Genomic DNA, 25,514 nt, shown 5'->3' with positions numbered 1-25,514 from the left:
ATGGTGAGTGGCTTGGAGGGAAGTTCCAGGTGGTGGTGGTGTTCCCATGTGTCTGCTGCCCTTGTCCTTCTAGATGATGGTGACCGTGGGTTTGGAAGGTGCTGCCTAAGGAGGCTTGGTGAGTTCCTGCAGTGTATCTAGTAGATGGTGTACACTGCTGCCACTGTGGGGGTGCCAATCAAGAGGGCTGCTTTGTCCTGGATGGTGTCAAGCTTCGAGTGTTGTTTGAGCTACACTCATCCAGGCAAGTGGAGAGTCTTGGTAATAGTGTAGTGGTAATGTCACTGAATTGGTGATCCGGAAGCCCAGGCTAAAGTTCTGGGGGTAAGGGCTCAAATCCCATCATGGAAGCTGGTAGAATTTGAATTCAATTAATAAATCTGGAATTGAAAAGCTAATCTCAGTATTGGTTACTATGAAACCATTGTCGATTGTCATAAAAAACCTATCTGGTCTACCATGTCCTTTGGGGAAGGAAACCTGCCACCCTTACCTGGTCCGGCCTACATGTGAATCTAGACCAACAGCAATGTGATTGACTCTTAACTGCCCTCTGAAGTGGCCTAGCAAGCCACTCCGTTCAAGAGCGATTAAGGATTGGCAACAAATGCTGGCCTTGTCAGCGACGCCCACATCCCATGAAAGAATAAAGATAGAAAACTCTTGACTTGTGCCTTGTAGATGGACAGGCTATGGGGATTCGGGAGGTGAGTTACTCGCCGCAGGATTCCTAGCCCCTGACCTGCTCTTGTAGCCACAGTGTTTATATGGCTAGTCCAGTTCAGTTACTGGCCAATGGTAACCCCCGGGATGTTGATAGTGGGGGATTCAGCGATGCTAATGCCTTTGAATGTCAAGGGGTGATGGTTAGACTCTCCTGTTGGGGATGGTTTCCAACTGCAGTTTGTTGGATGAGGCACTGCTGCGTGGCATGATTAATGGCACATTATTCCTATGCACTTTCCAATGACTCCTTCAAAGTGTACATAGAACATTTTCTCTGTACTCCTTGAGATCGGTGCTATCCTTTAGTTGTGAAAAGGTGACCTGCTTCAGAAACCAATTATTTGGCATGTGGATGCAGTATCCAGATCAACGTGGCTGATTTTGCATGATTGTGGTTGAGATGCTATAGGAATTGTCTCTGAGAATTCTGTAGTTTGTTCACCCTCCTTCCCTCTTGACTTTGAGTATCCTGTGGAGACACTGGAAATTGTCCACCACCTAGTGATGCCTTTGGCAGGTGGCCAAATTTCTCTACCATATAGAAGGATGGTGATGACAATGGTGCTGTAGATTAAAGCCTTTGTCATTTTATGGAGATCCCTGTCAAAGACCCAGTTGTGTAGTTTTTGGAAGGCTGCACTGGCACAGCTGATTCTGTGCTGGATCACCTCTTTGGTGACCTTTTGAGAAAAGTAGCTACTGAGATATGGGAAGTGTTCCAACAACTTCTACAATAACAATGGCTGGAGGTTTAGGTTCTTTTCTGGAGAGGGCTGGTGGAAAGTTTTGGGATTGCTGATGAGAGAGACCCCAACCTTTTTACGTGGAGTTGAAGAGATTGAGGCTGGTCTGATTGTCGCTTGCAGTGCAGGCCACAATTGTACAGTCAGCATAAATCGTGGATATATTGGAAAGTAACCTCAGGCTTGACTCTTAGCCTATTGAGGTTGTAAAGCTTCCTGTAGAGTCAAAACTCGATCATGACTCCTTGTGGAAGTTGGTCATGAATGAGCACCATGTGCAATCTCACTGCCTTGCTTGATGCCTGTCCAGATACAAAAGGGCTTAGTCTCAAATCCATTCATCCAACTGACCAAGAACAGTTGCACCGTTGTGCAGGAGTTGCAGGATCGTAACAAATTTTGCTGGATGCCAAGTCATGGGTGGACTTTCCAAAAGGCTTCATGGTTAATGAGTCAGAGGCCTTTGACAGATCAATAAAGGCCATGTAGAGCTCTTTGCGTTGTTCCAAACACCTTTTCTTGAGCCTACCGAGCATCAAAGATCATGTCTGGTCTCCCTGGATGGCTGGAAACCACACTGGGTCTCTAGAAGGACATCTTCGCTGAGGGTTAGGACACAGTTCAGGAGGATTTGAGAATCTTCCATGCAATGGACAGAAGGGATATGCCTCTATCATTCCCACAAATTGTTTCACTGTTCAGGAAGGGTGATAAATAAATGATGACATTGCAGAAGTTGGAAGGTAGTACCTCTTCCCAGATTTTTGTAAAAGTGCCTGAGTTTGTGCGAGAATTCATGACCACCAACTTTATAGATCTCTGTAGGAATGTTGTCTGGACCACATGCCTTGTTATTAATCTGTTGGATAGCATTTTTCGACTCGGCAAGTGTTGACAGCCTACCCAAATTTGACCTCTTCAGGCTGTTGAGGGATTGTTAGTGGCTTGATCTGATACTGTTGACTGCCGATTTGAGAAGGTTCTGGCTAGGGTTACTTTCAATCCTCTTGGATAGCTGTATCATTTTTGAGAAGAATATTACCGTCTTCAACTTGGAAAGGGAGAGACCATTAGTTTTTAGTCCATAGATGGTTTTGGTGGCCTGGAATAAGCTGCACATTTCATCTGTGTCTGTTTATTGTTGGATTTCATTGGCCTTCTCTCCCACCGCTTATTCTTGATGACACGTATCATTCCCTGAGCTTTGGATTTTAGTCAGTATCATTCCCATTTCTGCTGTGATGTTAGGTATTTTTTGTGCCGTGAAGACTTGGTGTTTCTTTTTGAGAATTTTGCATATTTCTTTACATCCTTGTCGAACCAGTCTTGGTGCCTGGGAGATTCAAACCTGATCACCAGAGTGCATGTCTCTTGGATTGCAGGCTTGATCTTGTCCCAAGGCCTTTCCAATGCTAGCATTGTTGGAGACTGAGAGTGCAAGAATGAAGAAAGTTGAATCTGGAATTGTGTTCTCATTTTTAATATCCTGGAGAACGTGGATGTTAAATCTTTTCCTGGATTTTGAGGATTTTTTTTCATGTTTGGGTGCCAGGTGTATGTTCATGGTGGAGCGTACAAGTCTGTGGTCTGTCCAGCAGTCAGTACACCCCATGTCTTGGGTGATGTCATGCACATCCTTCTTATCCTGCGCTCGACAATGAGTAGTCCAGGAGATGCCAGTGCTTGGATTAAGGATGTTCCTACATTGTCTTGTTTATCTTTCTGACAAAAGTGTGTGGTGGTGAGGAGACCATTAATATTTGATTTCCCCACTCCTTTCCTGATGGTGCCCTTTGAGGTGGAGTAGTTGTGCCCAACACTGGCATAAAATCTACCAGTAGAATCAATTAGTCTTGTTTTGGAATGGTTGCCAGTACAGAATCCAGGTCTGCATAAAAAAGCTCTTTTAATTTTGTTGGTAGAACCAAGAGTGGGAGTATAAGCACTGATAAATGTGGCCCATTGGTTGCCACTAAGCTGAGGACGTAGGGTCATGACCCTTTCAATAATGCCAATTGGAAGTTCTAGAAGTATATCTGCAATTCTGTATTTGGTGAATCTAACTCCCTGTCTTACTCTACTTCTCTGGTTTGCCCTTCCAGAAAAAAGTGTATCTGAGCTGGCCTTCTGCAGGGAGTCTGTTTCACTGAGAGCTGCAACATTGATGTTATATCTCGCAAGCTCCTGAGAAACTTTAGCAGTTCCCTTTTCAGGACTTGCACTGTTTTGATCATCCATAAGGGTGCACACATTCCAGGTACATAAATTCATGCATTTTATTTCTTGTGTGTGTTTCTGACCATTAGGGTGGTGGACCCATTGAGTCCAGTTTCCTGGTTGGGGCATTTTTGGACAGCCCAAGTTTGGGGCACCTTTTCTCAATCTTTCCTCAAATGACAGAAGCATAAGGGATTCAAGAGTACTGCTGCCAGGCAGCTACTTCTGTCCCAAATCCAAGAGCTCAGCAACCAGCAGGTGTCCACCACCTTTGTGCAAACTTGTGAGTAGAGATTTCCAGGTTCACGGACCCATTTCTGCTACTCATTCAGCACTCTGTGGCCTTTTGGTACCCTAGCAGAGGACTGAGTTTTATCTTTCGACGTGAGGAAGTAAATGCGCAGTCAACAATCTCACAATCTTGATGAGTTGGCAATCTTTACCCAATGGCTTAATCCACGATGACTGGAAAGTGTCAATCCCACTGCACCCTTCATTCACCTTCATGGCTGTTGATGTGCACGTGTGCCTCATTTATTCACGTTGTGCCGTTGAAAACTTGAACCATGTATGTTAGTAAAGGTTGACCCCTCTAAATGCGCCCAGTTCAGTGTAGCAGGCTCACCTCAAGCAGGTTTTAGCTGGGATGGTTTTGGTGGAAAGACGAGTTGAGAGAGCCACAACCAGACTGCTCTCCGGAGGAAGGTACTACTCAGCAGAGCCCTTGAACCCAATTATCTTAATATATTTCCTTTGTTATCCTGTTCATAGCTCCCTCCTTCACTTTTAGTGTAACCTTCACACCTGTTCTTTGTGCAGACTGCTTCAAAGTACACGTTCAATACTTTACCCATATCTTGTGCCTCCACATGAAGGCTTCCCTTTGGACTCTTAACAGGCCCAATCTTTTCCCTCATTGACCCTTACATTTATCCTTTAAAATGTTTACCAGTTTAATGGTGCTTGGTAATCTTTCCTCATAATTTGTGTCTCCCTCTTTTTCAATTCCATTTTACTGTTCATAATCCTGGTTATTAACTGAATCTTGTTCATAGCATTTGTCACAAGCCTCCTTTTTCTGTTACTTTTTAATTTCCTTTGTCATCCAGAGCTGCCAGGGAATTATGTTCCTTTGGTGATTTTTTTCAATCAACCTCATTTTCTAGATACTTCAGAACTCTATTCTACTTATCTATTTGAGAATGCTGGATGATTTCTGTCCATCACTTTTTTGCATTCAAGGTTGTCAGGAGTCTCTTGGGGCGGGTGCATACCTCTTTATTTTGCTTGTCCTTTCAATTCTCCACCTTGCTCCCACTCTGACCTTTCAGTCCTTGGCCAGCTGCAGTGTTCCAGTGAAGCTTTTCGCAGGCTCGAGGAACAGCACCTCACATTTTGACTGGGCACTCTACAGCCTTCTGGACTTAACACCGAGTTCAACTATTTTAGATCATAGCTTCTGCCTCCATTTTGCTTTGTGCATTTTTTTGCTGGCTGTGCTATTTTTTGATTCTTTCACTTTGCACTTGGACAGCTGCTATCCAGCCATTCACACCTTTATTGAGACACACTTTTGCATCTTTATTTTACGCATTACCACTCCCTTTGATTTTGTACCATGAAACCTTTTGTCACTTAAACACTCATTCTCATCTGCCCTCCGTTGCATGATAGATTATAATGTAAGAAAGCAAGCTAAGACCTCAGCCATTGATAAAAGCAAAAAACTGCGGATGCTGGAAATCGTCAGCCATTGAAGTTGTTTTTCTAGTACAGATGTGCAGAATTGTTAACCAAATGCACTAAGCAGATTTCAGTATTGATTGGTTTTTGGAAATTAATGAATATTCTCTCCTAGGAGAGCTCCTCATTTAAACCACCATTCTTCTGCAGCAAGAGATGATAAATGCCCAAGGTATTCTTGAATGAAGCTTGCTTTAGTTGCAAATGCTAAGTTTTATTGGTAAACTTTGAAACAAGGTTCCATAGATGCTCTTTACACATTTTGTTTTCGATTAGATTGGGTTGTCCCTGGAAGGTTTTTGGAATCAGTGAGTAAGTTTTGAAACAGGTATTGCAATTGAGAAAAGGTGAAATCCCATGTGATGGACAACAGCTAACAACTGGAATGGCTCAATCAGCAGCTATTCCAGGCTCATTCTTAGGTGCCAGAACACCAGGTTCCAAAAGACCAGGAACTAGGCCCTTCCTAGAAATTAGGATATTACAGTTATTTTTGGTTTAATGATCCTGACCCAGCTTGCCTACATTCCTTATTGGTGACCCAACTGTGTGGGGAGGGGTGAGGAGGTTGGAAAAATCTTTCAACTTTGTGGCTGGATGCCAGGTTCAGCTTCAGATGCTTGGATGGGGATAACTCTTTCAGCACAATCGCTTCATTCCACAAGATTCCAAATGAGAGCATTTTTTTTTACATGGATTTATTTATTTACTTTGGCATTTTATACACATGTAAAATACAGCAAGAATGATTGAAATTTATCATTCTTTCATTCTCCCCGAAATTTTTTCCTATTTCGGTACTTTTACAGCAATGCTTATAAACTAATTAGATAGGCTGGTCCTTTTACCATTTTTTAAATCTAGGGAAAATGATTTTCCACTCAAGTGGAATCCATTGTGTACAGTCAAGGTTGTCAGAGATGCACATTAATTTGGGTCTTTGCTGGAGACTTCTGCATTTAATTGATCCCTTGAGGCGGCTTTGTGCAATTCTTAATTATTGTTTCTTGGCAAGCTGAGCCTCAGCTTTTTATTAGAGGGAGATTATGCTGCAGATGGCTAGACAAAGTTCATTCTGCCTCGAGCCCTCCTTTGGTGACTAATTCCTTCATTAAATGATGCAGTCACATAGTAGCATTACCTTCTGTATGTATTGAATTTTTTTTGAGTCTCCTTTAGGCCAGATACAATATTTCCATTTGGTACTTGTGCTATGCTATTTAGCAGCTCATCCAATCTCAAAACCAACGATTAATCAGATCAAAACAATATGCTAGCCATGCTAGATTAAAATTTATTTTGCAGATTAATGCCTTTATTTGGCATCACGTGGCTCATGCAATTTACACTAATAAACGAGGATCAGATTCATATAAAATTCCAACTATTTGCAATGAAACAGAAATCAGTCAGGCATAAGCATTTTAGTTAAGTTAAAGACCAGACAAATCAACATGGTTCTCTTCATTTCGTGCCTCTCCAGTCCCAACCCCCACCCATGGCCCCACAAAATTAAAATGTGACGGACCTTCTCTCCACTGGCTGCTGCCCCTGTTCTCAATACAGGTGGGTCCTTTGGGCTTGCACCTGGCCACTCTGGGTTTCTGGTCGTCTCCATTCTTTTTTTTTTCTAGGCCTTGCCCCAGTCCCGGAGGATGTTGAAAGTTCAACTTGAACTAGTCATCGTGGTCCTGGAGAATGTGGAATGTTTGAGTTGAGCAGGTTGTCGTCCAAGGTAATTGCTTCAGCTCCTCCAATGATAGGTTACCACATCCCTGCCTTTGCTGCTCCTCCAATCATAGTTTTTGTTTCTGGAGGAGCAGCAAGAGTGGGAAAGAGTGAGCCTGTCATTGGAGGAGCTGCAGTAGCATGGTTGGGACAGAATCTATGATTAGAGAAGCAGCTCCTCGGATTCTGCCTTGCACACTCGCTAGCTGTTCCTCCATTTAAAGTGCATGTTTTCCCAAGTCCCTGCACTTATGGCTTCAATTCTTCATGCCCAGTCTGCAGGGAGCCATGGTGCATGGAACAGGGGTGAATTTTTGAGTTTGTCATCCACATCCCATTAAAGATTAAAGAAAAAAAAAGTAAGTTCTCTTTTTTGCAGGCCACTGGTGGCATTTCAGGGGTGAATTTGCCTGCTGCCCTCATTTATTTGTTAGACTGCTGGCTTGTCTTTTTGGGGGGAAAAAATGGAATGTATTTCAATGTAAAAATGGAACCTGAGATGGACAGGAAAAGCTGTAACGGGACAATGGGTGATACTTAAGGAAAAGATGCTTCAGGTATAGGCTAGTTACCTTCCAGCAAAATTAGCTGGCAGAGAATATGCATAAATGGGTCTTTTTCTGATTGGCAGGATGTGACAAGTGGAGTCCCACAGGGGTCTGTACTGGGGCCTCAACCTTTTATGATTTACACCAATGACTTAGATGAGGGGAGTGAAGTCATGGTAGCCAAATTTGCAGATGACACAAAGATAGGTAGGAAAGTATGTTGTGAAGAGGTCATGAGGAGGTTGCAGATGGATATAGATAGGTTGAGTGAGTGGGCAAAGATCTGCCAAATGGAGTTTAATGTGGGAAAATGTGAAGTTGTTCACTTTGGCAGGAAGAACAAAAAAGCAGAGTATTACTTAAATGGGGAACGGCTGCATAATTCTGAGGTGCAGAGGGATCTAGGTATTCTGGTACATGAATCACAAAAAGTTAGTATGTAGGCACAGCAAGTAATTAAGGAGGCTAATGGAATGCTATCCTTTATTATGAGAGGGATTGAACATAAAAGTAAGGATGTTATGCTTCAATTGTACAGGGCATTGGTGAGACCGCACCTCGAATACTGTGTGCAGTTTTGGTCTTATTTAAGGAAGGATGTAAATGTATTGGAGGTGGTTCAAAGGAGGTTTACTAGATTGATACCTGGAATGAGTGGGTTGTCTTATGAGGAAAGGTTGGACAGTCTGGGCTTGTTTCCACTGGAGTTTAGAAGAGTGAGGGGTGATTTGATTGAAGTATACAAGATCCTGAACGGCCTTGACAAAGGTGGATGTCAAAAGGATGTTTCCTCTTGTGGATGAGTCCAAAACTAGGGGGCACTGTTTTAAAATTAGGACAGAGATGAGGAGAATTTTTTTCTGAGGGTTGTGCAACTTTGGAACTCTCTGCCTCAGAAGGTGGTGGAGGTGGGGTTATTGAATATTTTTCAGGCAGAGGTAGATAGATTCTTGTTAGGCAAGGGAATCAAAGGTCATCGGGGTTCGGTGGGAATGTGGAAATCGAAACATAAGATCAGCCATGATCTTATTGAATGGTAGAGCAGGCTTGAGGGGCCGAATGGTCTACTCCTGTTCCTATTTCTTATGATCTTACGTTCTCATGAACTAGATTGCTACCTGAAAAGAGAGAATGTGCAAGGTTACAGGGATAAGGCAGGGGAGTGGGACCAGGTGGAATGCTCTTTCAGAGAGTCAGTGCATACTCAATGGGCCAAATGGCCTCCCTCTGCACTATAAAGTTACTACGATTATTCCTCTAACTGTACCATTTCTTTAGCGAGCCAGAGAAATAGATTGTCCTAGACTTCTGGATCCTAGCATGTTAACAGATTTGCAGCAGTCATAGGTAGGCTAGGGGTCAAATGTTCAAATGTGAAATTGGTCATTTCAGCTACAGGATTATCAGCCCTAACTGGATTGTTAAAGGCCTTCAGAGAACCACCTGCCACCCTGGTTTTCAAGTGACCTCAATGGCGAGCATTGCTCTTGATGTCCTTGGAAGGACAACAAATGCAACCTTGCCTGTTGCCTGCATCCCTCCTATTCTTCTGTTACCTCCCAAATCTGTTTCCATCTTTCCCAGAACTCCATGTTTGACTTAGAACCATAGAAAAGTTACAGCACAGAAGGAGGCCATTTGGCCCATCTTGTCCATGCCAGCCCGAGGACACTCAGGTGCCCTTTCTAAGCCCACCTTCCTGCACCTGGCCCATAGCCCTGCAGCACTGTACCTTACAGCACTTAAGGTGCAGATCCAGAGGTGCAGTTTAGAGTTCCTGACTCTACCACCAACTTGGGCAGTGATTTCCAGACACCCACTACCCTCTGCGTAAAAAGGTTCTTCTTCATGTCCCTCCCTACACCTTCTGCCACTTATCTTGAATCTTTGTCCCCTGGTTCTAGAATTTCCACCAAGGGAAACGATTTTATCCTGTCCACTCTATCTATTCCCCTCATAATTTTGTACACTTCAATCAAGTCCCCTCTCAGCCTTCTTTGTTCTAAGGAAAATAACCCCAACCTATCCAATCTCTCCTCGTAGCTACACTTTTCTAACTCTGGCAACTTCTTCCAATCAGGTTTCTGTCTCTGCTGCAGTCCTAATTTTATTTTTCTTTCACAGGGTATAGGTGTCACTGGCTAGGCCAACATTTATTGCCCATCCCTAATTGTCCTTGAAGGTGGTGGTGAGAGCTTTCTTGAACTGCTGTAGACCCTGTAGTGTAGGTACACCTACAGTGTTAGGGAGGGAGTTCCAGGTTTTTGACCCAACAACAGTGAAGGGATGGCAATGTAGTTCCAAGACAGGATGGCATGTGGCTTAGAGGGGAACTTGCAGGTTGTGGGCATCTGCTGACCTTGTCCTTTTGGATGGTGGAGGTCATGGGTTTGGAAGATGCTGTCGAAGAAGCCTTTTGTGAGTTGCTGTAGAGCACTTGCACAGTTGCAGTGTGTATCACCTACATCAGTTGTGAGGGGAGTGGATGTTGAAGTTGGTGGATGGGGTGCTAATCAAATAGGCTGCTTTGCCCTGGATGGTGTCAAGCTGCTTGTGTTGTTGGAACTGCACTCATCCAGGCGAGTGGAGAATTTTCCTTCTCACTTGTGCCATGTAGATGATGGACAGGCTTTGGGGATTCAGGAGGTGAGTTACTCTGCAGAATTCTCAGCCTCTGATCTGCCCTTGTAGCCACAGTATTTATGTAGCTGAACCAGCTCAGTTCCTGGTCCGTAGTAACCCCCCAGGTTGTTCGTGGGGGGATTCAGTGATGGTGATGCCATTGGAATGTCATGGGGAGATGATTAGATTCTGTCTTGTTGGAGATTGTTATTGCCCAGCACCTGTGTAGCGTGAATGTTACTTGCCACTTATCAGCCCAAGCTTGAATGTTATTCAGGTCTTGCTGCATATGAGCATGGACTGCTTCAGTATCTGAGGAGTCTCAAAATGCCAAACATTGATGAGAGCCATTTTTAATGATTGCACAAAGTCACAAATGAGCTCCTGTGCAACGGAGGCAAAAATAAGCCATCCCTCCTTGTCCTTCTCAACCTGTCTGTAGTCTTTGACAGTTGATTACACCATCCTGGTCCAACAACCCGCCACTGTCATTCAACTGGGTGGGGCTGCTTTCACCCAGTTCCATTCTTACCTATCTAATCGTAGCCAGAGAATCACATACTATGGCTTCTCCCAGTCCTGTACGGTTAGAGGCTTGGGAGACACCAGACCTATTCATGGACCCTTCTTCCTATTTCTTACCTTTATGCTGTCCTTTGGCAGTGTCTGAAATCAGAATGTATGTTTCCACATGTACACTGACAATACTCAACTCTACCTCACCACTTCACCCCTCAACCTCTCCACTGTTTCTAAATTCAGATTGTCTGATATCCAGTACTGGATCAACAGAAATTTCTTCCAATTGAATATTGGGAAAATCAAAGCCATTGTCTCAGTCCCTGCCAAAAACACCCCTCCCTAGTTACTGGCTCTATTCCTCTCCCTGGCAACCATTTGAGGCTGTTGACAGACTTGGTGTCATATTTGACCCTGAGTAAAGCTTCCAACCACACATTCATGCCATCGCCAAGACTACTTATTTCTACTTCTAACATTGCCAAACTTCACCCTGCTTCAGCTCATCTGCTGAAACCCTCCTCCATCCCTTGTTACTTCTAGAATTGACTATTCAAACACACTGCTGGCCAACCTCCCGCACTCTTTCTTTCGTTTGTTTCTGCTCTGCCCGAAGACCAGTTCTTGGCTCATTTTCTGCTGTTGTTTTATCCTGAGCCATTTTCTTGACCATTTTTTTGCAGTAGTGGTTTTCTGTTGCCTCCTTTCCAGTAGTAGGAGGAGGCAGGACCCAAGTCTACTTCAGCTGGAAAGGGAATCAAGATTGAACCTGTGCTGTTCCTCCTGCCTACCCCCTGATGACCTTTCACCACCTTATTAATCAAGACTCTAGCTAGCTCTGCCTTAATATTCAAAGACTCGTCTTCCACTGCCTTTTCAGAAAGAGTTCCAAAAAGTCACGACCCCCAGAGAGAGAATTTTTCATCTCTTAAATGAGCAAGCCCTTAGTTTTAAACAGTGACCCCTAGTTCTAGATCCTCCACAAGAGAAAACATCCTCTCCACATCCATCCTGTCAAGACCCCTCAGGATTTTAAGGTTTCAATCGCGTCACCTCTTACTCTTGTATCCCTTAGAGTTGGGTGGCAGAGGGGGGTGGTTGGGCGGCAGGTATCTGGTCATTAAAATGTCATGAACAGGTACAGAAAATAATCAAAGTTAATGGAATGCTGGCCTTTATCACTAGTGGAATAGAGTACAAGGAGTTGCACTTCGGCTTGGAGGGGGTTGTAGCAAAGATTTACTAGAATGATACCTGGACTCCAAATTAAACTACAAGGAGAAATTAGACACACTAGGGTTGCATTCCTTCAACTTCAGAAGTTTAAGGGATGATTTGATCGAAGTATTTAAGAGGATATTGAGGGGAACAAATAGGGTAGATTGAGATTTTGCTGGTTGGGGTATCTAGGACTGGAGGCCATAAAACTTAGAGCAAGACCTGTCAGGAGTGAAATCGGGGAACCCTTCATGCAGCGCACGGTAGAAGTTGGAACTCACTGTCGCAAACTGCATTTGATGCTAGATCAATTGTTACAGTTGAATAACACTCGGTTTTAAAACCAAGGGATCTGGGACAAAGGCTGGTATATGGAGTTAAGTCACAGATCAACCATAATCTCATAGTGACACAGCCTCCAGAGATATGACTAGCTCCTGCTACCAAACAGGAAAAGGAAATCAGGAAGTCAATTCCCATTTGGCCATCAGTGCATGCACAGTTTCTCCAAATGCTTATGTCGTCATTGTGCATCTTGAAACCTCTGCTCCTGCCCACTCCATTCACTGCTTCTAGCATTCCCCCCCCAACCGCTCCTTCCCTCCTTTTGCTTCTGCAGACCCCTCGCTTCTCCCTTCTCCCTGCCATCCATTCTGAAAACAAGCCAGTGGCAAGGGGTGACAGGGGGAAAATGCAAGGAAATGGTATATGGGGCCGTGACGGGATGTTGGTGGGGGAGGCTGGGGAAACCAGAACAGTGGGTTTTCTTTGCTGTCTTTATTCATTTTGATGTAGGCAGCTGCATCACTGTCAGTGACATCTCAGGCACTGATGCTGCATCCACATGTACAGGAAGTGCTCTCCCTAGTGCTGCTGTACAAATAGATGTAACAAATTGCATACTCCTTTTATGATGGCAAGACATCCCAAAGTGCTTTGCAGCTAAATAACTATTTGAAGTGCAGTCACTAATGTTGCAATTTGCATGAAACTTTTTTAACCTGTTACTTGCCATAATTAAAGTGGTCAATGTTATGTTAAATTTTAAACAAAAACTTAATTTTGGCGCAAATGCCTTCATGACATAACCAAAAATCAGTCTATTCAAATGTAGTTAGCCAAGTAATTTGATCTTTTTAGAACATAGCTTTTAATTTTAGTCTCAAAACTTCCATTTTCCCCCTTTTATACTCAGCTGCAGTTTTCACCTGAGTTTGTTTGAACATTCTATTGCCTTCTCTTTCTATCTCATCAGTGTTTCCAATTTCATTGGGTCCTTGAGCTTCCCTTTTGAAAATCTCAAGATTCCAAAACAATACTTTATGGAGCTGGAAGTATGTTGAGTCGCATACTCCCAGCACTTCGATATGGAATAGTTTGCATTAAGAATTCTCCATTTCCCTTCTGGTTGTTTTGCCAATTATCTTAGATCCTTTAATCAACATTTTCCAGTTACTTGATGCCTAATAGCATGGACTATGATGGTGAAACAGTAGTTTACTATCCACTTTAAAAACTTGAGGTTTTATTTTATTGATCGTAAAAATTGAAATGCTGAGTAGAGCAGTTGATGTAAAACATGAGACTTGTCAACTGACACAAATTGAACAAAATGTACTGCATCTGATGAAAGCATGACATTTGCAACAAATTGAAAAATGTTTTAATTGCTTATCCATAAAAAAAACTATAGTTGTGCAGTGTATAGTTTTTTATTCTTTCATGGGATATGGGCATTGCTGACTAGTCCAGCACTTTCATTGCCCATCCCTAATTGCTCTTGAGAAGTTGGTGGTAAGCTGCCGCCTTGATTACTGCAGTTCATGTGGTACGCCCACAGTGCTGTTAGGAAGGGAGTTCCAGAATTTTAACCTAGCACCAGTGAAGGAATGGTGAGAAAGTTCCAATCAGGATGGCATGTGGCTTGGGAAACTTGCAGGATGTGCTGTTCCCATGCATCTGCTGCCCTTGTCCTTCCAGGTGATAGAAGTCACAGGTTTGGGAGTTGCTGTTGAAGGAACCTTGGTGAGTTGCTGCAGTGCATCTTGTAGATAGTGACAGCGGTGTGTACTGTCAGTGGCGGAGGGAGTGAATGTTGAAGGCAGTGGATGGGGTGCCAATCAAGCAAGCTACTTTGCCCTGGATGGTGTCAAGCTTCTTGAGGGTTGTTGGAGCTGCACTCGTTCAGGCAAGTGGAAAGTGTTTCGTCACAGTCCTGCTTTGTGCCTTGTAGATGGTGGACAAGCTTTGGGGAGTCAGGAGGTGAGTTACTTGCTGCAGAATTCTCAGCCTCTGACTTCCCCTTGTAGCCACAGCATTTATATGGCTGGTCTAGTTCAGTTTCTGGTCAATGGTAACTCTTCAGGATGTTGATATTGTGGGGTTCAGCAATGGTAATGCCATGGGACGGTGATTGGATTTTCTCTTGTTGCAGATTGTCATTGCCTGGTACATGTGTTTCATGAATGTTATTTGCCAGTTATTAGCCTAAGACTGAATGTTGTCCAGGCCTTGCAGCACATAGGCATGGACTGCTTCAGTATGTGAGGAGTCTGAATGGTGCGGAACATCCCCACTTTGACCTTGTGAACATGAGTTACAATTCAGTCTAAACAAGTGGGTTTAAGATAAAAACAAAAAGCTAAAAGCTACTGCGGATGCTGGAAATCCAAAACAAAACAAAAACAGAATTACCTGGAAAAACTCAGCAAGTCTGGCAGCATCGGCGGAGAAGAAATCAGTTAACGTTTCGAGCCTTCATGGCCCTTCGGCAAAACTGCAGCTGCAGTTTTGCCGAAGGGCCATGAAGGCTCGAAACGTTAACTGATTTCTTCTCCGCCGATGCTGCCAGACTTGCTGAGTTTTTCCAGGTAATTCTGTTTTTGTTTTGAAGTGGGTTTAAGGTTGTTTTTGGTTTCAATATCGCATAGTTTAGTTGCATTACTCTGGTTTTCATTTATTTGAGTCTGTCAAAACTACCAATTAGGCAATCCCTTCAAGGATTGAATGGAATATTGGGTAGCAGAAGAATCATACTAATGCAATTTGTGTTGAACTGCTGGATTTAACCTGCACCGGGAATCCTCACTAAACTTCTGTTTGAGCAGATGCTGTCTTAAGTCCAGCTTGGGCCCTACTTAATTGCACAGCCCCACATTTTTTTTTTTGTTTGGAAGCTATTGCACTCAAAATAAGTGTTGAACAATGCAGATTTTCAAATATATACAAAGCATAAAAGATTACTTTGGGGTGAATTCTAACCCACATTGTTTCTTCACCTATATATAGGATTTCTCAATCTATTGTGCAACAGTTATTTCATTGCAGTTGCATCTAAACTTGAATCTGATTGTAATGCTGCTTCAGGTAGGAGGTAAAAGGACTATTTGTGTGATAATTTCCCTGCCTACACAATTCTTTTTTTTCTTTGTATTTTTACTTTGACTCTTTATGGCACTTGTGTCATGAACATGTAGTTGTGATATTATAAATTTTGGTTAAAGAAAAAATCTTCCTTTTAAATGGACACGAGCCTTAAAGATGGCTGCCAAAGTCACTTGATTCTTTTCCACTGCAATGTGGTCAAATTTAGAAGGCTCCAAGTGGACTGCAGGTAGACATATCCAGATATGTGAAGACATTTTGAAATTCAATTCTCGTTTCCACAAGGGTAAGCAGAAACTCATTGTGGCTTCCCTGGAGGCGTGAATAGCTCTTTCCCCATCTCCTGAAACCCAGGAGAATGGGAACCACTAAAGTTAATGGCCGAGACATTTAAAAGGTTAGTTACCTTGGCTAAAAAGACAATGGATGGGACTGACCAATAATTAATATGGAAGCATGATTTGACAGTTTGGAACAGCAGCCATTTTGAGTTTTGGAACTAGGTGAAGTCTGGCTGAGAATAGCCATTTTATGTGTAGAACCCCAAGAAAAACTGAGGTACAACTTCAGAGAGGGTTCTCGGCCAAGGGAGGACAAAGAAAGGTATTGAGAAATTGACTGCTGTTCTGCCGAGAGTCCAGACAATGTGCAAGTGTTGTAACCACAGAATTAGCAAGGAACAGAAATCCTTCCCTTTCTCTCAAACCTGCTGAGTCCTCTTGAAAAGGCAAACCTCCAGTAGTCAACTGCAGAAGTCATTGCAGTTGCTAAATCAAAGTTTCAAACCCTTCACTTTCAAACCTTTGGCTCCGGAAAGGAGGAGTTCAAGCAGTGGGTCCACAGCGATATCTATCAGACTGTTTGAAATTTCATCTTGATCTTTTTATTTTTATCAGCTTTTAATCTCTGTATCTCTTTTTTAGATAAAAATGATAACTTTTAAACTAACTCTCGGCAGTAGTTTTTGCAATTGACAACTTTATTTTAAGACTAAAGCTTGTCTGCTGGGTTATTTTTGAAGTGAACTCTTAAATTAAAAGGGGACCACACTCTCTCACTCCCACAAGTGCTTTCTCACTCTCGCTCGCAGACCACTTTAAGGAAACGCCTTTTACATGGTTGTGACAATGTTTTCGTGTTATTACATGTCCAGAATCAAGAGCCACTTCAGTTTTTTGTAGTATAGTCCCAGCATATACTGGAGGGATCTAGTGGAAGGTTGAGACGAATTGCAAATCATAGAGCAAAACAATTAATAAGGTGGGTGTGTGGAATGAATATTTGCCACAGATTTTCATGAAATGTTACCTGAATTTTAAGCTGCAATTTCATTCACCATCAAGGCTAGGTGCTTTTCAAATTATCCATAGTTGTGTTTGTACATGATCCTGTAGACTCCACCCAAGAATGTTGAAATGCATGTACAAAATTTTGTTTATAGGAAATGGTTTCCATGTTCTCAGGAATGGATTTGGTTATTTGTGCTTAGCCTTGACGTTCCTCTCCTGAGATGGCTTTGAATCTAGTATGCAGTCTCAAGATTGAAAAATAGATAAGGTCATTTGTCCATCCAGAAAGAGCATGCAGTTCTTGCGTGCCCCCACCCCTCCGGCCCCAGTTTCCAATTTAATGGTTCCATGGATTTTTTCATTTACCATTTCAATCATCTTGATTACACTTGAGTGCAAAATATTTTAATGTTGGGCATAAATTTTCCTTGCAGTAATTTCAAACCGTTTCCTTTGAAGCAGTATTCTGGCCTTTGTTATACTGTTTATTATTTTCTGATGAACAGTTGTCAACCTGAAAATATTAACCATGTCTTGCCCTCTACATATGTTGCCTGACTTATTGAGAATTTTATTTCACACTTCTAGCATCTACATTAATTTTTTGTTACTATATTCTGCCTGTTTCCCCCATTTGCTCTTCCTAGGCAATCCACCAAGAAAAATCCAACTCCACTGTGGCTGCCCTTGTTATCCTGACATTAGAAATCAATCTCATGCCTCAACGCTGCAGTGTCCTGAGTGTGCCTTAGGATAATTTTTCAGTATTTCTGAAGTTGCTGTAATTGTTCTGACAGACTTCCTGTTCAAAATATGCCCAGTTTGATCCAAGTTTGTTCTTGATTCTTGTTTTAGGTGGAAAATCGCTATCGAGCAAGTTTCAGACTTTGGTGATAACACCCCCATTCATAATGGCAGCAAACAAGACCAAAGGCCAGAATTCCTTAGCTCTTCACAAAGTGATTATGGTTGGGAGTGGTGGTGTGGGGAAATCTGCCTTAACGCTACAATTCATGTATGATGAGGTAAGAATATTTGTCGTGTATATTTTCTGTAATGATAACAGGCTGTGTTCAATTCTTAAATTGTACCTTAAGATTTTTGCAGGTTTCTCACCTGAGGACGTGTCCTGCAATTGTATGGGGCTATATGGAAACCAGGAAACATTTAAACTAACCCAGCTGTCAGAATAAAATTTAAACCTTCTTTACACAAGTTGTCATACACCCAATTGTCATTTTACAATCCTATTCCAAATTAGCACGACTGATATTTTTAATACGGGAAGCCCACAAAAGTGATGACACATTACAATGTATTTGCAAACTTCATATTGTGGAGCAATTGCATCACTCTGACTTACAAAATGTGGATTTAAGTATCTAAGTACTGTTCAGCCTCCTGTTCCAATCTACTATCTTATTCATTCCTGGGATAGGGGTGTTGCTGGCAAGACTAGATTTATTGCCGATGCCTGAGAAGGTGTTTGTGAGCCACCTTGTGCATTTCAAACTGTTACAAAGCATAAAAGGAATCACATTGGATGAAGCTGCTTCCAATGCTGTTTTTGTCCATAGTAATGGTTTAATGAACTGAGTGTCTTGCTAGGTCACTTAACAGAGTGGTTAAGAATCAACCACATTGATTTGGAAATGGAACAAACCAGGTAAGGTTGACAGATTCCTTTCCCCATAGGATATTTAGTGAACTAATTGGGTTTTTGTAGCAGTCCAATAGCTTCATGGTCACTTACTGATATCGGCTTTTTATTTCTAGTTTTTTGTAAACTGAATTCTAATTCTCAAACTGTCATGGAAGAATTTTGAACTTGATGTTTCCAGCCCCAGCTGTTCACTCCTCTCTAGCTATCATGGTGTTACAAGACACTGTCAAACTTGGCTTGGGTTCTTTGGTGTTTGCTTATGGCTTTCCTCTGTTCCAACCTCTAGCACCTACCACTCATACCATTTGCTTTATTCCCCATCTCTGGCATAACTGCTGTGCAGATGTAAACTATTCTGATTCATCTCTTCAATCTTTCCTACACTTCACCTGTCTCCTTTCCAAACATCATCCACACTCCCCAGCTCACTACCTCCAGTGAGATACCATTACTGGTCAACTGTCATTGCATTGCAAAATGTTCATTCCTTTGTCAATAAACAATACCTTGTCCTAGGCATACCTTTTCTATCTTGAGGCACATTGGTGACCTCTTGTCATTGGTGCGCTGCTGAAACTGCTAGTGATCAAGTCCTAATTTGACTTGTCCCCTCCTCCCACCCGTCCTCCATTCCTTCAAGTATCTTGTTCTTTGCTGTCCCGGCACCTTTGAGCTGTTCATTGCATGAGGCCCACACTGAAAATCTTGTCAAATCTTCCTATTTTCCTAGTTCAGTCTTTTACACTATATGTATCCTTTGTCATCTGAGGTTGCAAGTGACGAGTGCAGGTCATTTATAAGAAATAGAAGATATGGAATATCCAAGATAAGTCACTTATGGGGGTGGTTTATAGGCCCCCTAACAGCAACTACATTGTAGGACGGGGTATACAGGAAGAAATAATGGACTTGTGAGAAAGGCACAGCAATAATCGTGGGTGATTGTGGTCTTTTAATTTGTCTAATGGTAGCCTGGAAGATTAGTTCTTAGGGTGTACCTGGGATAATTTCTTTAGAGCAGCATGTCCTAGAGTCAACCAGAGAGCAGGCAATTCTAGACCTGGTAATGTACCATGAAACAGGATTAATTAATGACCTCATGCACAACATGTTGAATTTTGCATTGTATGAGGGAGGGAAGTGTGTCTGAGAATAGTGTTTTGAACTTATTAAAGGAAATGATAAGGGTATAAAGACAGACTTGGCTAAGATGAAATAGGGGAAATTAGGTTAAGGGGTAGGTCAGTAGAGATGCAGTGGCAGACGTTAAAGGAGATATTTCATAAATATCAACAAAGATACATTCCAGTCAAAAATACTGTAGAAGAATGCACCATTCATGGCTAACTAAGAAAGTTAAAGATAGTAACTTTTCTTTCAACTTGATACTATGAAGATTAATAGGTCAGAAGATTGGACAGAATTTAAAAACCAGTTAAATGTCAAAAAATTAGGGACCAATTAAGAATATGGGGAAGCAAACTAGAAATATAAAAATAGATAGTAAGAGTTTCTGCAAGTATTTTAAAAGAAAAGAGCATTGGTCCTTGAGAATGTGTCTGGGGACTTGATGGAAAATAAGGAAATGGCAGAAGCATTGAGCAATATTTTGTCTGTCTTCACTGTAGAAGACACAAATAACATCTCAGGAATACTTGTAAATTAAGAGGTGAAAGGAAGGATGGGGAAGACTTAAAACAATTACAATCACCAGGGCAAGGGTACTGAGAGAACCTTTAGAACTCAAGGCTGACAAGTCCCAAGGACCTGATGGACATCATCCTAGGGTCGTAAAATAATCCCTGCAGTGATGGTAGATGCATTGGTTGTAATTTTCCAAATATCCTTGGGTTCTGGAAAGATACCATCAGATTGGAAAATAGTGAATGTAACTCATATTTAAGAAAGGAGTAAGACAAAGAAGGAAACTACAGGCCAGTTAGCCTACCACCTGTCATAGGGTAAATGCTGAAATCCATTATTAAGGAGGTTGTAGCAGGATAGTTAGAAAACCATCATGGGATCAGGCAGAGGCAGCATGGTTTTGTGAAAGGAATATCATGTTTGATTAATTTTTTACAGTTCTTTGAGGAAGTAAAAAGCAATGTGGCTGAAGAGGAACCTGTAAATATGGTATACTTGGATTTCCAGGAGGAATTTAATAAAGTGCCAAATCAAAGGTTATGACACAATAAGAGCTAATGATGTAGGGGTAACATTAGGATGGATAGATGATTGGTTAGCTAATAGGAAGCAGAGTAGGGTTAAATGGGTCATTTTCAGGTTGGTAAGATGTAACTCTGTCATGGGGATCAGTTCTGGGACCTCAAATATTTTACAATTTTTATATCAATTACTTGGATGAAGAAACCAAATGTAAGGTTGCTAAATTTGCTGATCAAAGAAAGATAGAGTAAGTTGTGAAGATTTAACAAGTCTGCAAAGGGATATAGATTGAGTGGGCAAAAATTTGGCAAATGGAGCATAATATGGGAAAATGTGAACTTGTCCACTTTGGCAGGAAGAATTAGAAAATCAGTCTACTATTTAAAAGGTGAGTGATTGCAGAACTATGCAGTACAGAGGGATCTAGGTGTCCTGTTACACGAAACAAAGTAATATGCAAGTGATCAGGGAGGCAAATGGAATGTCGTTTATTGCAAGAGAACAGAATATAAATGTAGGGAAGTTTTTGCTACAGTTGTACAGGGCATTGATGAGACCACAACTGGTACCATGTATAGTTTTGGTTTCCTTACTTGAAGGACATAACTGTATTAGAAGTAGCTCAACGAAAGTTCATTTGACTGACTCAAATGAAGGGCCTCATGAGGAAAGGTTAGGTTGAGGCCACAAGTAGATCAGCCATGATCTTATCAAATAGGGGAGCAGGCCTGAGGAGCCAAACAGCCTACTCCTCCTAACCCATATATATGTACTTGCTAATCGGTTTTCTTTTTCCTTCCCACCCAACACCATCTCTTTTTTTGCCCCCCCACCTCTGGGCTCTCTGTATCCCTTTTCCCAACTACAAGTTACCAATCAAAACCCTCCTACCCTTTAAGAAATGCTAATGTTCTTTCCCTTCAAGTAAATTCTTGTTGTACGCTCAACCACTTGAAATTAATTGAATCTCGCTCAACTTATTGTGCACATAATCCATCCCAGTGACATCCCACGTAATGGAGATTGAGGGTCTTGGCTGTCTTGAAAATATTCAAGGCAATTTTAAACATTTCTCTTGGCATCCATGTTTCTTTTGCACTGTAATCCTTTTCAACATTTCTCTCTCCCTGGGATAAAAACTACCTCCTGGTGGCTTCTCTGGCACGCTTCCAAACTGTCTCATCTGGCCCACTATCTGCCAGTATGTCTGCCTCAGTCAATTTAAAACTCCCTTGTTTCTGATAATCTGCTCACGTGATTCCTATTGATCTGCTATTCTTCCTTGATTCCTACCCTTTTTTGTGTCCTCAACATTGGGCCACAGGCTTAAGTACATGCAGGATAGCCTGGTTGTCTGCTGCCAGATCTGGCTTGTCCATCTGAATATATACTGCCATTCTCGTTTACAGCCAAATTGACCTCTTACTCCTGGAAAGGAGTAGACATTTCAAACCCCCCACCCCCTCAGCTACCAACTAAACTGCCTTTTGAACACCCTACTCATTACCTTGCATCTTTCACTTGATACCAACGGCAAACTGAGGTGATCTGGTTGTCGGTCATGGCCTCGTTAACTCTTCCTAGATCACAATCACTTTCAACCCTGCAATACAATCCTTAAGCTTCTTCCTTATCTTCATGAGAATGCTCCTCCATAAGACTACTTTGATTCCTTAACTCCCTCCGGATTCTGTGCCTGACTACAGTACTCAACAAACTCGCCTCAGCCCAGTGCTCATTGACATGATATAAATTATAACCTTGCTGAGTACACATCAGACATGCTCTGTTTCTGTTGTTCAACCAATTTGCAGCTAATTCTGGCAGAGCCAGGTGAGCAGTCCAATCTGTTCATTAACTAAATGTATTTCTGTAAATACAAAGGGTCAGGCATATGACTTCTGGTTTTATATTTATAAACATTTTTATTTGTTTTGTAACTGTTAAAATGATACTTACACTTAATGTAGAACTATCTGGATGTATAATCCAAAACAAAGGTTTCAATATTGTCTGGGTTTTGTGATCTAATTGATATAGTTTGCGCTGCAGGCACCCAAGAGTACCACTGAGCAGCTTGCTTAGAAAAAGTTTGAGATCAAAATAAATAACTTGGGGATATTCTCTAGTTTATAGAAATGCATTTGGTAAGTTTTATATTGGTGATTAGTTCTACACATTCACAGTAACCTGACGGAATTTTTTCAGCTGATTGTTTTCATGCTGCAGAGCTGAGTGGCAGAGTTAAATCTGCATTCAATGCTTCAGTGGTTTCAAGTACTACCCTGCTTTTGCTGTGCGCTCAGCCAACAGTCTTGTGCTATCTCATGGAACCAAATCTAGATCGAGTAGCTGTCCTGTTCATGAAGGTTATCAAATATACAGTCAAAGATCTTTCTGGAAAAGGTACAATAATGCGTTTCATTGATCAGCAGACAATCACTTGTTTCTAGCTGTTTGCCAGCCATGAGCTGGTTGTCCTAACCACTCACTTGACTATCATCTGTAGTAGTTTTCCTCTGTGCAAGCTGAATTTGAGGTCCCTAAATTTAAAAATCTTTGTTAAACTCATTGCAGTGCATTGTAGTCTAAGTATGCAGTCCTGCAATCTAATTTTAAAGTCAATTTTTCTTGTGGGACTTGTTTCTTTTAAGCATGTTTCATTCCTTGAACTTCTGAGGTGTTTTTCCTTTTTATTACTTCTGCTTCAAAGATCCTTTTATTTGAAGCTAATGAGTCTTCACATGAGAATGAATATACAAGAACTGAAGTGTAAGGGAAGTCAAATTTGTTTTATTTTGTTATGCTCCAGTGTAAATTAGATTTTGTAGTGTATGTATGGTTGGTCTTAATCAATTATTCTAAAATGATGCTCTTAGTTTGAGGGATAATAAAAAAAAAAAAGCCTCTAATTTCATTCCTAACATTTAAGTGTTGAGGCCAGGAAGCCTGTTATTGAAATGATTGTTCTTATGGTTCACTTTCTAGTTTGTTGAGGATTACGAGCCTACAAAAGCAGACAGCTATCGAAAGAAAGTGGTGCTCGATGGTGAGGAAGTCCAGATAGACATCCTTGATACTGCAGGCCAAGAAGATTATGCTGCTATCAGGGATAACTATTTTCGTAGTGGAGAAGGCTTCCTCTGTGTTTTTTCCATCACTGAACAAGAATCTTTTGCAGCTACAGCTGACTTCAGGTGAATTTTACAAATCACTCTATTATATAATGTTCATTCTCTTTTTTTACTTTTCATATGGTAACAACAACCTGACAAGGGAATAACTTTAATACAAGGAAAACGAATTTCAGGTGGATTGCATGAGTTGGTTCTTCCAACACGTACAAAATAATTCCCATTTTCTAGTTGTTGCAAATGCAAGGTTTTATAAGACACAAAAACAGAAAATGCTGGAAAAACTCAGCAGGTCTAACAGCATCTGTGGAGAAAAAAAAAGTTAATGTTTCAAGTCTATGACTCTTCAGAGCTAAAGAGAAGTAAAAATGCAATGAAATTTATACTGTTTTAAGCGGGGTGGAGCAGGTGAAGCTGGATAGAAGGCCGGCGATAGGTGGAGGCAAAGGAGAGACTGCCAGAGATGTCAGGGACAAAAGGACAAAGGGGTGTTGATAGTGATACTGCGTAGTTGCATGTTGCTATGGAGATGGGCTTTGACAGGGGAATAGTCCAAAGGAAGCTTGGTAGGATCAGGTTTTCTTAAATCACTGAACCTCACAGGGTCAGTCTGCAAGAATTGGAGAGAGAGCAGAGAGATAAAGTCAGCAAGAATGCAGGTGGGAGCTCTCACTTGGATCGAAGAGACAAGAGTTCCTGAGGATTTAAATGAGACTGAAAGATTCGCATAGCTAGAATCTTAGCTAGAGGGAAGAATCTCCAATGCATACTTCACTGTAAAAGTTGGTTCTGGGATTAGGAGTTACCTGGCTGAGAAAGGAAAATAAAGGATGCAAACTCTTTGGAGCTAAGAATCACTTTGGGACAGTTCTGGGAGAAATGGATGCCTATTTAAGGGTCAAAATAAAGTATAACTATAAATGGGTATTTTTGGGTATTGTAAAAGTTAAATGGGTAATTTTTCTTTCAGTTTAGAATACAAGTTGCCTACTGAAAGTGTTTAGTCAATGTTGCTTTTCCCATTTGTTACAGTGAAAGCCTTAACTTAATCTTGTTGTGTCATTGTTTCAATCATTCAGTGGAAGTTCAAATTTCTCAATTGATTGGTCTCTGGGAATTGTAACAGTCTTTTTTTCCTCGGATGGGAGCTCATAACCATTTTTTTGAGAATGACATCTTGGATAAATATTAATATTGTATAATTTGTTAACAAATTGTAGTGCATGTAACTAATCTTGATGCTTGGATAGGGCTTTTTCCTCTAACCTTTAATAGCACCATGTAGCTTTTTTCAAAACTTGAAATTTGACACTCATTTTCTTATTTCTACTGCCCTCTTGCACCCAATCCCACACCACATTTCCTTGGGGCAGGGTAGAAGGGAGCTGTTCCGGTGGGATGGGCTTCACTTGAACCATGCTGGGACCAGTGCCCTGGCGAATTGAGCAACTAGGGCTTTAAATTAAATAGAGGGGGGAGGGTTCTGGAGAAGGGATAAGTAGGCTTACAAACCAAAAGGATATAGTGGCATTGCAGGGCATCTACTTAAGTAATACCCAGAATGTGACAGGAAGGGATAGAGTGTACAAACATAAAGCAGCAAAAGGTTCAAAGGGGGAAAAAATAGTAAAAAGACAAAATTAATGGCTCTTTACTGAAGTGCACATAGTGTTCGGAACAAAATAAATGAATTGATGGCACAAGTGGAGATTAATGTGTATGATTTTATAGCCATTACGGAGACATGGTTACAAGGAGATCAAAGTTGGGAACTAAATATTCAGGAGTATGTGACTTTTCAAAAGGACAGGCAG

At 41.6% G+C, this 25,514-nt stretch overlaps 1 protein-coding gene across 3 annotated transcripts in view; it reads left to right on the top strand.

The window, feature by feature from the left end:
• LOC144679594 (ras-related protein Ral-A) overlaps positions 1 to 25,514 on the top strand; it is a 79,026-nt gene that overhangs the window by 37,413 nt on the left and 16,099 nt on the right. For 2 of the 3 annotated variants that reach the window (XM_078540138.1, XM_078540139.1), the window contains exons 2-3: positions 17,593 to 17,762; positions 23,555 to 23,763. In XM_078540138.1, the coding sequence (XP_078396264.1) occupies positions 17,649 to 17,762; positions 23,555 to 23,763 (323 nt within the window). In that variant the 5' untranslated portion in view covers positions 17,593 to 17,648. Of the gene's footprint in view, positions 1 to 3,571; positions 3,727 to 17,592; positions 17,763 to 23,554; positions 23,764 to 25,514 lie in introns of all 3 variants that reach the window. The other variant, XM_078540137.1, reaches the window with a different exon arrangement.

The sequence above is a fragment of the Cetorhinus maximus genome, chromosome 4 (assembly GCF_964194155.1).
Source record: "Cetorhinus maximus chromosome 4, sCetMax3.hap1.1, whole genome shotgun sequence".
Taxonomy (NCBI): Eukaryota; Metazoa; Chordata; class Chondrichthyes; order Lamniformes; family Cetorhinidae; genus Cetorhinus; species Cetorhinus maximus.
The sequence above is the reverse complement of the archived record's forward strand: the minus strand, read 5'-3'. Positions and strand labels throughout refer to the sequence as shown.